A 15,236-nucleotide genomic window follows, 5' to 3' on the forward strand; every position below is an offset into this window, starting at 1 on the left:
GTGACGGAGCTGAAAATGAGGATTTTTTGTTGTTTCTGGTTTTTATTTGTAGACCGAGTTCTGCTAGTCAGTCACATTATTTTTATTTGATTAAATCTAGAATATCTATTCTAATATGCCCCTCATTTTCTTAGGATCAACTTCTTATTTTGAACTTTGAATAATACTTCAGGAACTGCTAGCGAGTCTCAAAACCTTGAAGCAAACACAGTTAAGATGAAACACAGATTCTAATCAGGTTTTACTAACATTCACACTGGAAACATTATCTGCTTTGCTACATCCACAGAGGCGGTGGATGGTTTGTGGAGCTGCTGGGGGTCGTGGAGCAGCTGTGGAGCCTCCATGAAGAGACATCGGACGAGGCGGTGCAATAACCCCGCCCCTCTCAAAGGAGGACAGCCCTGCAGTGGCCCAGACAGACAGGAGGAGGCCTGTCACATCTCCATCTTCACAAAGTACTGTTTTTATTTTATATTTCAGTATAAGGAAAAGTTCTGTCAACCTTATATCTTCGCTGCTTTTACCCTGACACATGGACATGAGGATACACTGCTGCTCCTGTACAACAGCTGATTGTTTATTTTGACTATTCAGAATTACTGGACGATCTGATTTGTGTCTCTCGTTCAGACAGGAGACCTGTGACAATGATGACGACTTCACGATAGGCTGGAGGGACGAGCTGCCACCTGGTGTGCAGGGATGTCTGCGGCCAAAGAGCCCTGAGAACAGCTTCCTCCGCGTAAAACCAGACACACAAGCTGAAATGCGTCAGATTATGACATGTGCTTTATATAGACGCTCATATCTGCATTACATTATTTTGTGACAGAAAGCGAAGCAGTATTATACCTTTGGTGAGGACGAGGAGTTTGAGTGTGTCACTGGGTTTGATCTCGACGGTTTTCAGTACATCAACTGCCTTCCTGATGGAAGCTGGAGTCAAATAAGTGGGAGATGCATCAGTAAGTCTGTTTTCCCATTAAACCAGTCCACAGTTATCTTAGTGGTTTGCTACAATAGTCCTTAACGCACAAAAAAATGACAAACTGCTTAAGGATTGTGTGTGTGAATGTGTGTGTGAATGGATGTGTAAAGCGCTTTGGGGTAATTAGGGACTAGTACAGCGCTATACAAATACAGGCCATTTATCATTTACCAAAGATTAGCTGCGCCTGACGTCTATGTGATCCTGTAACCTTTAGGGAAGATTTGCCTTCCCCCTGACATCCCTGATGACACAAGTCTGTCTCCCAGCAAAGACGAGTACAGAGTGGGTGAAGTGGTGCGTTTGAACTGCAATGAGGCGGGACTGCAGCCGCTGCCGCGAGGTTTCTACAAGTGTGGTGACAGTCTCACCTGGGAGCCCCCAATACCTGCTGAACTGCGCTGCACTAATGGTACACTACACTGCTGGAGAAAACGGGGACCCTACTGGTCAAATTCTGATTTCTGACCTGCACTTTTCATTCATGTGTATTATTCATTAGATAAACCTCTGATTGGTTGGAGATACTCACCGGTCAGTGAGAGCAGGTGGTGATGGTTTTAATGAATAAAATGACATACACAGTTCTGAAGCTTTAGCTATTTGACAAGATTTCATTAAAAAACAAAACAAGTTCCAGTAAGCGGCCTTTAAAAGTAAAAAATCGTATCTGATTTGAAGTTTGGCAGAGGTTCCATTCAAGATCAGCTGCTCAGTTTTGTGCACCCACAGTGAAAAACCTCCTTTGCAGTTTTTACATTTTCCAAAGCCACCCAGTCAGATAGATTGGAAACTTTGGCAGGACATTCCCAAATGGTCAGAAGATTGAGCCAAAAACTGATTTTCGGTATTTGTCAAAATCTGATTGTCAAACATATCTCTCATGAATTATATCAAGACATTTTGAGCCAGAAAGAACATGCCAAACACAAGGTAGAAGTTGTAATGAGTTTTTGGCAAAGTGAATTTTATTTAGCTATCCTTTATTTATCGATGTATGGAGGCTCGTTGAAAACATTGAAGGAATTCCAGGCAATTATCTACAAACCGCCGCAGCGCTGGTGGACATCTGGTCGTTTCCCAGAGGAGAACCGTGAACAACAAATTGGCTAAATTTAAAGATTTTGGATTTTTGTGGACCTGTTCTCAAAACTTTTTATCTCAGATTTCAAATGAGAACCACATGTGTAAATGAGCAGTTTTGTTAAAAATTTGGCATATTTACATCAAAATTTTTACACCTTGATCTTTTTTGTTTTTACTTCTGAGTAGTTTAATCTGCTATAAATGATCATATCCATTAACCTGCTGACATAGTTTCTGTGGACAATACTTAGTTTATGCTGTTTCTGTATGTGCTGTGTGTAGAGGAACCATTTGTTCCTGATGTTCAGTGTGGTCCAGGACAGGTACTGCGAAACTCTCGCTGTGTCTGTGTCCCACGGGAGAGCTGCCTGTAAGTATTTACGAATGAACTGGTCACATTTGAATGGATTTTTCCATATAATGTATGCACTTTTACTTTTACAACAATCCTCTTTGAATGTTTGAAATGTGATTGACAGCCCTGTGTGTGTGTGTGTGTGTGTGTGTGTGTGTGTGTGTGTGTGTAGTTCACAGCCGGAGAATCTCTGCATCCTGAACATAGACCTCGGCGTCACAGTGTCAATGTCGCTCTGCTCCTTCCAAGCTGGTCGTTGCCACGGTGACCCGCTGTTCTTCGTCAGCAAAGCTGCGTGCGACGCAGGCACTTTGGACAAATTGGAGTGGGCCATGTTTAGGGCCAACATGTCCTCTAAGAGCTCTGTTCAGGAGCCTTGTGAACTTGACACTTGCTATGAGTGGGAGATCTGCTCTGGTGAGTTTCACCTCACAAAACCTTTAGCCTAACAGTATGAAGCACAAATAACTGACCTAATATTAACTCACGTCTGTCCCGCAGTGTTTAAGAAATGTGAGTGCAGAGCTGCTCGGGAGTGCCCCAGAGTGAAACAGCACACGTTCTGCATAAAGCTGACCCGGCTCCAGAGGACTCGCAGCATGGACCTTTGCTCTATGGCCGCGCTTAAATGCTCAAAGTACGAGTTTGAAATTCTCAATGAAGGCCAATGTGAGTCGTGATGACGCTTTTAAAGCTTTTCTGCTGCATTATACTCAGCAGCACCTAACACTGAATGTTGTGTTTAAAACTGCATTCAGCACATATAGTTTTAGACCTCGTTGAGCACCACAAACATCAATTTAAAGACATAATAAACAACAACATGGTGTGAACTTTGACATAAAAAAATGATTTTCAAAAAAGAAAGAAATATTATACAGTTACAACTTTTATATCTGGTAAAAGTAAAAAATGAAACTCCATTTCCAGGAAATGTTTATGAGGTTAAGAGGTGCTTTTAAGACTTGCATCATCATAACTTCCTGGTTGAAAAATATCTGCTTCTTCAGTTTACACATTGAGTGAACATGCCTGTGAGCACAAAATTTGGGGGAAAGTTAACAACCTCTCCCAAAGGGGAGCAATAGACTAGGCTGAATTGCAGGTTAGAGTGAAAAACCACGGCGAGCTTCGCTGAGCTCACCTTTACTTTGTTCTGAGTCGCTGTAATGGCCTCTGAGTTGCATGCCTCTCATTAGCCTATGAATATCAATAGCCTCACTTTAGTGATACTCTATAATGAATGAAGCAGTTTAAAAAAATCTGACTTATGTGTGAAGGAGGAAGAAAGCAGCAGCAGTCTGTCAGTCAAATCTAATTCCAGGTATTTTTATCCTTGCTAAATGTGCTTCACGTGCAAAAATAAAAACATAAAATTGTAACTTTGTTTTCATTTTCTCCTGCACTACTTTCTCATCCCTTGCCTTTTTTACACTGCAAATTAATGTGACTATATCAAATGGCAGCAACTCCATGCACTTAGGCAGTTTGACATGCTGAGGTATCAGAATAACTCTCAAAATCAGTAAAGATGCCGAATTAAGTGACATGCAAGGATTTATAGAGAATAATAAAAAAAAATAGAAAATAGTTAAATAAATTTAAAAAATGACTTGATGATGTCAGAGATCAGAGGAGAATGGCCAGACTATTTTGAACTGAGAGGTAGTAACAATAACTCAAATAACTGTTCACTGCAACGAATGTATGCACAAGACGATGTCTGCATGCACAACATGTCCAGCCTTGAATGAGCAGCAGAAGACCACACCAGGTACCACTCCTGTCAGGTAAGAACAGGAAACTGAGGCTACAGTTCCACCAAAATTAGACAATAAAAGAAAAAACACAGCCTGATCTTATGAGTCTTGATTTCTGCTGAGACATTTGGATGGCTGGGTCAGAATTATGTGTAATGGCTCCACCAACAGCAAAAATAAGTCCTTAGATTGTATGATACAGTAACAAAAACGTTTTATTAACTTTCCGTATGTAACTAAAACAAGCAATTAGATTAAAACATTTGTGTGTACAGTGGGGCAAAAAAGTATTTAGTCAGCCACCGATTGTGCAAGTTCCCCCACTTAAAATGATGACAGAGGTCAGTAATTTGCACCAGAGGTACACTTCAACTGTGAGAGACAGAATGTGAAAAAAAAATCCATGAATTCACATGGTAGGATTTGTAAAGAATTTATTCGTAAATCAGGGTGGAAAATAAGTATTTGGTCACCTCAAACAAGGAAAATCTCTGGCTCTCACAGACCTGTAACGTCTTCTGTAAGAAGCTTTTCTGTCCCCCACTCGTTACCTGTATGAATGGCACCTGTTTGAACTCATCATCTGTATAAAAGACACCTGTCCACAGCCTCAAACAGTCAGACTCCAAACTCCGCCATGGCCAAGACCAAAGAGCTTTCAAAGGACACCAGGAAAAGTATTGTAGACCTGCACCAGACTGGGAAGAGTGAATCTACAATAGGCAAGCAGCTTGGTGTGAAAGAATCAACTGTGGGAGCAATCATCAGAAAATGGAAGACATACAAGACCACTGATAATCTCCCTCGATCTGGGGCTCCACGCAAGATCTCATCCCGTGGGGTCAAAATGATCATGAGAACGGTGAGCAAAGATCCCAGAACCACACGGGGGGACCTGGTGAATGACCTGCAGAGAGCTGGGACCAAAGTAACAAAGGTCACCATCAGTAACACACTACAACGGCAGGGAATCAAATCCCGCAGTGCCAGACGTGTTCCGCTGCTGAAGCCAGTGCATGTCCAGGCCCGTCTGAAGTTTGCCAGAGAGCACATGGATGATACAGCAGAGGATTGGGAGAATGTCATGTGGTCAGATGAAACCAAAGTAGAACTTTTTGGTATAAACTCAACTCGTCGTGTTTGGAGGAAGAAGAATACTGAGTTGCATCCCAAGAACACCATACCTACTGTGAAGCATGGGGGTGGAAACATCATGCTATGGGGCTGTTTTTCTGCCAAGGGGACAGGACGACTGATCCGTGTTAAGGACAGAATGAATGGGGCCATGTATCGTGAGATTTTGAGCCAAAACCTCCTTCCATCAGTGAGAACTTTGAAAATGAAACGAGGCTGGGTCTTCCAACATGACAATGATCCAAAACACACCGCCCGGGCAACAAAGGAGTGGCTCTGTAAGAAGCATTTGAAAGTCCTGGAGTAGCCTAGCCAGTCTCCAGACCTCAACCCCATAGAAAATCTGTGGCGGGAGTTGAAAGTCCGTGTTGCTCGGCGACAGCCCCAAAACATCACTGCTCTCGAGAAGATCTGCATGGAGGAATGGGCCAAAATACCAGCTACTGTGTGTGCAAACCTGGTAAAGACCTATAGTAAACGTTTGACCTCTGTTATTGCCAACAAAGGTTATGTTACAAAGTATTGAGTTGTATTTTTGTTATTGACCAAATACTTATTTTCCACCCTGATTTACGAATAAATTCTTTACAAATCCTACCATGTGGATTCATGGATTTTTTTTTTTCACATTCTGTCTCTCACAGTTGAAGTGTACCTCTGGTGCAAATTACTGACCTCTGTCATCATTTTAAGTGGGGGAACTTGCACAATCGGTGGCTGACTAAATACTTTTTTGCCCCACTGTATGTACAATGTCAAAATTTTCAGAGAGAAAAAGCCAAAACCAGCATCTTTATTATTGGCAGGGATCAATACTGATCACATTGACCTGCTCTCCAGCACATCGCCTGGCCCCCGCCTCACATTCAGTCGTGGTCACGTGAGTGCTGCCGTCACCGGAGCTAACGCAGAGTGGAGTAGAGTCTTTGGGGCATTCTGATGCATTCCTGCACACGCATTTCCTCTCTGCTTCTGCAGTTAAAAAGCACAATGGTTTTATACAGCATCCTGTCACATATACATCCTGTTTTTGGCTTTTATTGTGAGAAAAGAAAAGAAAAAGTCTTCTATAAAGACACCTTGACAGATTGTCCCCGGCTGGCAATCCTCGCAGGATGTAAACTTCTTCTCTGGCCACCGGCAGTCGCTGTCACTGGTTAACACGAAGTTCCGGCCCATACACCGCAGAGCTCCGAGCTTACAGACATCTAGCACCATATTATGGTTTGCACGAAGTGTGGCACACAGCTGCAGAGAAGTCCTAAAAGAAGATAATACACAGAAACGGAGAGAATTTGAATTAGGTTTTATAAATAGATGGAGCATTTCCAATGTGCTAAATACAGAAATGGACATCAGCTTACGTGCACTGATTCGGCATTTTACAGACACACTCGTTCTTTCCCAGAGTCTCCCATAGTTTACATGTTAGGCCAGAAGGAGGAGAGGGAGCTGTGGGGGCTGAGGAAAGCATACAAAAAGCAGGATTCAACCATATATTAAAGCAGATATAACGTGACAAAAATTGACTGCACCTTACCAGCCCACCACCAAAATGCAGCCAGAAAAAGTTATTGAGAAGAAAATACTGAACATATAACAGCTAGAGAGACAGAAGTCACCCTTAGAGAGCAAAAAAAGAAGAGCAAGATGAAATGCATTTTACCTGCTGTACAATGAGCAACAGCAGGAGAAGGAGACCACTGCAGACTGGGAGTGCAGATGATCTCCGACACCTCTCTGTCAATCACCGAGCCCTCGGGGCAGGACAGGGACACACTGTCTCCAATCTCATAGGCTTGTTTGGTTGGTGTGGCTACAACTAAATTGTTGAGTGAGGGAATCCCACATGTGGAACCTGGAACAGGAGGACAAAGCTTTTGAGCATCAGGGAGTGAGAATTACAACAAAACTGAACTTCCAATACAGTTACTAACAATGGAAAAACTTAAAACATGGAGATCTTTAAGGTTTTACTCAGTTCTGGGACTTAATTTTACTCCATCTTACAAGGCTGTGTAGGGTTTATGATCATGCTGTGTGCCCTGTTCAGCAGGTTGCTATGTCCAAAATTCAAGTGGTTATAAAGCAGCAAGGGGGAGGTGGTAGAAATGAGGCGAAACCTGCTGGTTCCCACAAACTGTACAAAAAAGATGGGCATCGCCACCAAAGACATCACCCGTTGAAGTTCTGCTATGAAGCATCCAACCATGGTTGAGGAGCATCTCTGACTGTTAGACTGTTCATATGCTAACAAGCACTCTCATGACCTGGATTATCCTCCTTTAGGGGCCCTAGAAATGATGATCATTTACAAAATTAACTTCAACTTTTATTCAGTAAGACCTGAAAATAGCAACTGAGTCCATGCAGTCATTAAAAAAACGTTTCTTTTTGCAACCGGAGGAGTCGCCCTCTGCTGGCATTACAAAACAATGCAGGCTTCAGACTGTTCATTAATGTTGACAGCAATATCCAAAATGTAATTCAATTATCAAAGTCTTATTTGAATGATTACCCTCATTACAGATGAGAGAGTGAGAAAAAGAAAGAGACTTGGGTGAGCTACAACTTTTCTCAACAGAAACCACCTCAACCTGTCTTATGTTATGTTCTGTAGGTTTTTTACTTTCAGTGGAAGTAACTGCATTAAGTGACTTCATCCTCACTTTGAACGCCCTTACTCCCAATCTGAGGCTTCAGGTGTACATGATCCCCGTGTCAAAAAACACGGCACCCACAGCAGAATAGAAAACAACAAAATGTAAGGAAAGTTTCTTCAATCTCTTCTGAGCAACATTTGATTCAGGACGAGCTGCTCAGATTTCACAGATATGGGTCAGCGTGAAATGGGCTGCTGCAATAGGACAGATCTGCTGACTGTCTTTTAGAAAAGAAAACACATCTGGTCGTATATTTGTTTTGATAACTGACAAAAACACCTAAGAAAACAATTCTCACAGTCAGGATGGACAAGTTGTTGAAGTGAGTGGACCCAGGCCCCTTTGAACCACGCACAACACCAATAATTTCTGACTCTTTTATCATCTAATCAGACAGCAGGAAATTTTTATCCGAAGAAAATATCGTGGTGTCTCAACCAACAGATAAGGCAAAGTTTTGACTTGGAAATCACCTCTGCATTACCTCAGTAAGTAACAAAGCTGGCTGTAGCCATCCAGTTCCCTCTTTTGCTGCACAAACCTAATGCAACCTGCCTAATTGTGACTATTGAAATAAATTTAAGATGACTGCAAAAAGAAGCCTCAAAGCTCCAGAAATCTCTGAACAGGAGCACAAAATGCTCATGTGCAAAGGTGTCAAGTAATGAAGTACAAATACATTGTTGCTGTACTTAAATAGAGTTGTCACTTTACGTTTTTGCCACCTCTGCTCATGTGAAGGAATCCGTTCATACATACTGAAGAATTCTCTCTGGACCAAAGCACTCATAAAACACCACATGGCACACAAAAAAATTACTCCATGACTCCAGACCCCTGAGTCCTGGCTTCTTAGCCAGTGGCTATATTCACACAGCAGTTTCTGGGATAACCTGATAGCAAAAGAAAAAATTATACACACACACAAAAAAATAAATAAATCACAAAACGTACTTTTACAAACCCTCGGTCCTGTAGTCCACTTCTGGTTTTCAGCACATGTTGCTACTGCATTTCCACTGAGGTAATACCAGTCCACGCAGGAGTACTCCACCGTGTTTCCAACCAGGTAAAAATCTCTGGGATTCTAGAAAAAAATGACAGGAAAGCTCAATCATCCTCAGCCTGATGGACTTAAAGAAGATTCTCAGTCCCAAACACCAGAGGTTCAGTAGCCTCAACAGCTGCTTAGCCTCACCTGAACAAATCCATTCCTGAGGTTTGGAGGAGGCCCACAGGTTTTTGGTGGAGTTACAGAAAGACTGAAGCACTGGGGCTCCATCATCCTGAATGCAAACAGTTTGCAGTTAGATGACTCTGATACTCCTAAATGAATGTCACTGGAGTGGATTAGTTTGCAATATCAAAATCACAACTTGTGGATCCAAATCATTAAGGACATTGCAAATAACCTTTAAAACCTTGAGATTGAAATGAATGAAAACTTTTGGTTTTGCTTTTTAAACTGTTTTATTTCATTTATTTATTTCCATTATATTGATTAAGTTACATTTACCAGACTAATACTTAAATAAAATGATTCTTACTGTAAATATTGGATGTCTGGGTCATCACAGGGCTTCTGTTCCACCTGCAGTCCCGTGCAATGTTGACCACCTCTGCTGGGGGCGGGGTTATTGCAGCTTCGGGTTCTTGACCTTTGGCCTCCAGAGCATGAGCCCCAGGAAGACCAGCAGCTCCAGCTGCCGTGGATCACCCCTGAAGAAAATCAGGAGAGCTTCAGTTTCCAGTTCTGTCTTGTTAGGAAAGGAGTTTGGATGGCACAAGGTTTTATGGCTGGTTACCTGGTTGTTCTCCAATCACAGCTCCGTTCTCGCATGCTCGTCCTGAGGTTCCCGGGCGGCAGACACAGCGACATTCGGAGCCCGTCAGCAGTGGCTGACCGTTGTTCTGACACGGCTGGCAGTGACAGGGATGCTCCTCCGCCAGGTACTCCTCTGTGGCCCTTTTCAGGTGGAGCTTCTTCAGTCCTGCACACTGCACTTCCTTAACCAGCTCATACAGAGGGCGCAGCTGAAAAAAACCCAACACATTTAAAACAAATACACATAATCCTTCATCAAGGAAGGTTATTTATTATGAAAAGAAACCAAATTATATCTTCTTAAGTGCAAATGCATAGCTTGCAGAAGCCAAGCCTAAACTCTAAACAACATTTATAAAGGCAACTCTGCAAAAGATCACGTCTCACTTCACTGAATCCAAACTCTAATTTTTCCCTTCCTGTGAGTCTGTTTGAGTTTCTGCCCAAACCAAAGAGTCACTTTATTTTTTTTGCCTATCCTGTTGGTCCACTTGATTGATCTTTATTATTGTTATTATTTATTTATCTATCATATTTTAAGTTATTACAGAATGGACAGATATGGATGGGGGATGGAAAGGAAGAAAGCAAGAAAGGTGGGAAAGAAAAATAGAGGGGAAGAGGGACAGTGAGAGAAGACACTAAAAAAATCCTCTCGATCACCTGATGGAAGAAAACAGAAAAAGAAAACGAGCAAAAAAGAGAACAACACAATAGGGAGACCACAGCAACAACCTAGATAAGTAGAGTAACAGAGTTTCTGAGCAGCATGCAAGACCGACAGCACATGGTATGCTTTGAGGCAGCAGCCAAGGAAGATATAGTGTGTGTCTATGAGCGCCTGCGTGCACACCTGTGTTTTCAAAAGGTTTCTCCATGTAACTATCTGCTAGAAGCTGTGGAGAACCATAGCCCTGCCCCCGAGGGCATGAAGCAGGCACGAGTATGGTGAGGGCAGATAGGCCCCCACACCTGGAGGGGCCTGAGAAAGAGTCACTTAACCAGGATGAAGCAGACAATAGAAAGAAAGCAAATAGATGTTTCACTCTTTTCACTGTTATACCTTCTGGTTTATGACTTCAGGGAAGTCTTTGACAGATGAAGCCCAGTTATCGTAAACTTCTCCATTAGCTTCTGGGTTTTCCAGATCCAGAACACTCAGAGCACCAATGAGTCCTATATCTCCTCCGAACACATTGACCTTAATGGGCATCTTGTTAACACTGCTTCCTGTAGAAAGTAAGCGGAGGTTAAATCATTTATTTGGTTTCTTTGACCCTCTATGGGCCACTGTGTATGGTTCAAAAGTCTTGATATAAAAACCTTTCACCCACCGTGGCTGCTTGATACAGATTTTGTCAGTTTTTCACAGACTGTTTTGACTTTTTTCCTGAAGAAACGGCGCTTAACTTTCCTCCAACACCTCTGGTAATCTATATCTGTCGTACCTTTACAGAAAACAAGCCAGGATCAAACAGATTATCTCTAACGTGTGTGCATTATTTTAAATTGACTAAAATGCCTGGTGTCATTAATACCAAATATTCTTACTGGTAGATGCGAGTGCCTGACGGTCTAACTCCAACAAGGCTTGGTATTCGCCTCCAAGTGAGCCCTCGGAAAGGTAGTGTGTGCCATACTTCTGGAGCACCTGATGGTAGGCCGAGTAGTCATATGTGAGGGGCAGCAAGGACAAGGCCTTCCAGAAGCCTTCGGCCAGAGTCAGATACTGGGGGGCAGAGTTTTGAAACTGGGCCAGCTCCACTTTATTCTTCAGGATTATAAGTCGGTAGGCCTGGACAACAGATGTGGAAGGAAAAACTTGAGCAAGATGCTGACAGAGCCGACTGATCTGAGCCTAGGTACAGTTTGTTAATCTCATTGGAATTAAAAAAAAGACATAAACTGTATTTGTGTATACACACCTTGTTGTTAGTAACCTCCTTGTGAAACGTGCGCCGGTCGTGCACCAGAAAGGCGTTGCTCTGGATGTGCTGCATGTAGGACCAAGAGCTCTCGTAGGATTCGTCGCTCTCGTCATTGTCTACTGTCACCTGCAGCACAAACATCAGAGTTCAGCATTTTCTAAAATCGGACGGCAGCTTGTCACATCAGCTCCGTGTTGTTCAGGCTGTCAGTCAGCTCACAACTCAACAACTGCAGGCAATTTTCTGCAAACATTTATTATCCAACAGTTGGACAAATCAAACAGAGTTTTCCTCAAAAGACCATCATCCAAAGCAAATTTATCACTTTGAGTGAACTTTTACCTGCAACTACTTGATGTCAAATTGAGCATTCTTTTATTATCTTACTGGGTTATTCATAGGAGTCAGCTCACCAACTTTATTTTGCATGAAAACTACAGGTTCCTGTTTGACTCACCTCAAAGTTATATCTGAGGATGTTGTGTGGCAGTCTGTACAAGACTTTATGGTCACCGCTGAACACCTTCCTACACTGCCCTCCAAAGCTTCGAGTGTTGATCACACCTGCTCTCAGTTTCCCTGTTAGCACATCGTACCTGCACAACACACACACACACACACACATCAGTTTTACACCAAACTGCAGCCTCAAAGGCTAGCATGGAGACAAATTGTTGAGTCCAAAACTTAGAGGAGAACCCACTGAGGTTATGCAGTCTATATTCTAGACACATAAGTTAAATATTCTCCTTCCCAAAAATCATATTCTGATCTGCAGTCACATTCCTGGTGTTGGGAGCTGTAGCTACTTACCCTCGACCTGTGAAGTCAGAGTTTGGAGGTGTTTTGTCGAGGTCACACGTGGCCAGGCTGTTGTCTTCGCCGCAGTTTCGCTCGTCCAGCCCGTCCTCACAGTCCTGGTCTCCATTACACACTAGAGACTGGCTGATACACTGACCTGCATGATGGTTTCAGTAAAGAGGTTTATCCACAGATTGCAAAAAAACCCCCAAAAAATGCTGTGGAAGGAATTTTAATTATTTGCGATATTTTTGTTTACACTGCAATTTACCAGAGTTGCAGCGAAACCTGTCTCCACAGCCTGCTTCCAGTGGACATCTTTTCTGTGGGACACATGTTTGTGTTTGAGTGGCCTCTCCTGAGCACGGCACACCGCCAAACTGGGCAAACACTTCCACGTGTCGAGTTCGTACCTGTAAAAAAAGTGATTAAAAACATGAATAGTCTTTTTGCACGCTAATACTGCTAGTGCACCCTATGTAAGCTCGCTTATTGGCATGGTCACATGCACTATTGAAGCTCAATTGCCTACAATTGTTGTTTATCAATACACTGCTTTGAAACCCACTTCCACCCCAGTTCTTCCTTTTAGCTAGTATCTGACTTCATAAATATCCAATCCTTGGTCACTCACTCCTGCTCTGTTTGGTGATGACCTTGCTTCTGCTAAGATAGAAACATTACTTCTCCTTTGACTGCAGTGGCTCTGACTAAACTGTAGGCATGCAAGTGTAATGAATAGATGGAGCGCTCTCACTGTGTTTCCTCTCACAGTCCTGAGGCCTTTCGTTTCTGTTGGCCTGAGGATTACACAAAGTGCAAATCAGAGTCTTCGTAATGGACTTGGGGGATCAGGCATCACTGAATGTGTGACTGCTGTGTAAACAATTTGTGTGTGCACTATATTCATTATGTCACAGCAAAGGGACAAACTGTGCAGAAATAATGCACATCTCGGGACAAAACACTGATCTTTAAAACATTATACTATAAGGATTGGCTTTAAAGTGAAGATCAGAAAGTGAAGATCAGAAGAGACAGAACAAAAAAAACCAAACTTGTGGGGTGATCTTTGCCTATGCCTCAAACATTTTTTGCATTATGTAACAGTTTGTTTAAACTAGGGGTCAGGCAGGAAAGCCAAAACTAAAGTTTGTTTTTAAGTTCCTAAAGATATTATTCAAAAAGTAGGGCCAAATTACCCATACAGCAAGATGCATGTGTAAAAATTAGATTTCGCTTCTAGTTCTCAAAGTAAAGCTAAAGTGGAAGTGCCATAAAGCTGCATCTTTCTAAAGGCCTGCAGGGGGCGACTCTGGCATCTTTTGTTGTCTAGAAATCTACGTGAAGAAAAAGGCCTAGGCTGTAAAAAGTTTCTGTATGATCTCAATAACTAGTTTTAGGCTCTATTTAATACAACATGACACTAATATTTTAAATTATCACTCCATTTAAAGCTCCTCTTCAGTAATAAGTGCTGTATAATTGCTACTCTTCAGAGTACGGAAGAGCAACTGCTGTTCGACATTTACACACGTCTTATTTCTGACTCCATTTTTGTTTATAACTGTTTCTGGCATGTGTGATTGTCAGCTTCCCCAGTCAAGTCTGGGGCTGTAGCTTTTCTCCCTCCATGCAGTGCCAATTTCAAAATTGCAGTTTGGCGTTCAGTTTGAGGTTTCACAACAGGACTTCTCAAATCAGTAGTTGATTTGAGATCCCATCTTTTATATACAGTCTATGGGTTTAGAGCTGTTTTAGGACTGGAGAGTTGATTCCGAGGCACTCCTTGTGCTTAAGTGTCCTTGAGCAGGAGTAGAAACACAATTACTCGTTAGAATTTACAGTGCCTCAGGCTAAAAGGCACTCTATTTACGTGCAAAGCTTTTAGCTACATGTCTCTGCTGCATGTAAGTGAATGCTGAAGCAGTTCCAATGTACCTTTGTACTTGTGCAGCCATCACACTCAGACCAGTCTCCATAAGGCCCCCATCTGCAGTTTACAGGCTGCTGACAACTGGGGATGAGGATGGGACAGTGTATTCATTGCAAAACAGTTATGTTATATTATATTATTTAAAATGAACAGATAGTAGAAAAACCTTTGATAATGAAAAAAAAAAATCTAAACTATGATTTTTGACAAACAGTGTACCAGAGATAAGTTTAACAGCCAACAGTGTCAAAGATTTCTGCATGTGTGCACCTACCAAACAGGAGAGATGAAGGCAAGTGACAACGCCAAAGCAGCAGCCAAATTCAGCTGTGAAAAAAAATGCAGGGAAAGAGTTCATTTAATGTAAAAACTCCTCATTTAATAGTAGTTATGCTCGATTAGCCAAAAAAATACCTCCCAATTATTTTTAGATATAATCTAAATTTGATAAGTGCTTACCTTCATGATGTGCTCCTCAGAGTTCAGCCGTCTCCTCTGGACTAGCACAATAGCACTCAGGCTCATATAACCAGCTGGAGAGAGTTGGAGGAGGGTTGGTGGTTTTTACTCATTAGAGTTCAGGAATTCCCACACTGAAGAAACACCCACAATTCATAAGCCGTGAACAGAGACTTGGCGTTCTTTTCCACTGCTTCCATTTCTCCACCAAACTTTGTGTCACTGTGTGTCTATTTCCAGTAAAAATATGTGATAATCCTGTTTGCCTTGGGAACAACAAGAACGGTGTGCTGTTTTT

The 15,236-nt window shown here is 42.2% G+C and overlaps 2 protein-coding genes across 4 annotated transcripts in view; one reads left to right on the forward strand and one right to left on the reverse strand.

Annotated features, from left to right (window-relative positions):
- c6.2 (complement component 6, duplicate 2) overlaps nt 1–3,814 on the forward strand; it is a 31,551-nt gene extending 27,737 nt beyond the window's left edge. For all 3 annotated transcript variants that reach the window (XM_023152184.3, XM_004538494.5, XM_004538493.5), the window contains 7 exons: nt 290–458; nt 634–745; nt 836–968; nt 1,209–1,403; nt 2,360–2,447; nt 2,605–2,849; nt 2,934–3,814. In XM_023152184.3, the coding sequence (XP_023007952.2) occupies nt 290–458; nt 634–745; nt 836–968; nt 1,209–1,403; nt 2,360–2,447; nt 2,605–2,849; nt 2,934–3,112 (1,121 nt within the window). In that variant the 3' untranslated portion in view covers nt 3,113–3,814. The remainder of the gene's footprint in view (nt 1–289; nt 459–633; nt 746–835; nt 969–1,208; nt 1,404–2,359; nt 2,448–2,604; nt 2,850–2,933) is intronic.
- Nucleotides 3,815–4,389: 575 nt separating this feature from the next.
- c7b (complement component 7b) lies at nt 4,390–15,117 on the reverse strand. The gene is made up of 18 exons (XM_012917037.5): nt 14,939–15,117; nt 14,754–14,806; nt 14,485–14,560; nt 12,815–12,956; nt 12,556–12,700; nt 12,200–12,338; nt 11,740–11,868; nt 11,366–11,609; nt 11,149–11,262; nt 10,878–11,044; nt 9,795–10,023; nt 9,537–9,708; nt 9,188–9,275; nt 8,944–9,076; nt 6,993–7,184; nt 6,691–6,787; nt 6,406–6,587; nt 4,390–6,298 (listed from the first exon to the last, which is right to left on the reverse strand). The coding sequence occupies exons 1-18, from the start codon at nt 15,002–15,004 to the stop codon at nt 6,123–6,125; spliced, it is 2,544 nt and encodes an 847-aa protein (XP_012772491.2). The 5' UTR covers nt 15,005–15,117; the 3' UTR covers nt 4,390–6,122.
- Between the last annotated feature and the right edge of the window lie 119 nt (nt 15,118–15,236).

Source organism: Maylandia zebra, linkage group LG7, assembly GCF_041146795.1.
Source record: "Maylandia zebra isolate NMK-2024a linkage group LG7, Mzebra_GT3a, whole genome shotgun sequence".
NCBI classification, from domain to species: domain Eukaryota; kingdom Metazoa; phylum Chordata; class Actinopteri; order Cichliformes; family Cichlidae; genus Maylandia; species Maylandia zebra.

Excerpts from the sequence above, each read along its gene's own strand:
- c7b (XM_012917037.5), bottom strand. The coding sequence starts at position 15,004 with ATGAGCCTGAGTGCTATTGTGCTAGTCCAGAGGAGACGGCTGAACTCT. Across the intron at positions 11,869-12,199 it reads TCCTCAGATATAACTTTGAG|GTGACAGTAGACAATGACGA; the intron begins GTGAGTCAAACA and ends TTTGTGCTGCAG. Across the intron at positions 6,588-6,690 it reads AAAATGCCGAATCAGTGCAC|GACTTCTCTGCAGCTGTGTG; the intron begins GTAAGCTGATGT and ends ATCTTCTTTTAG.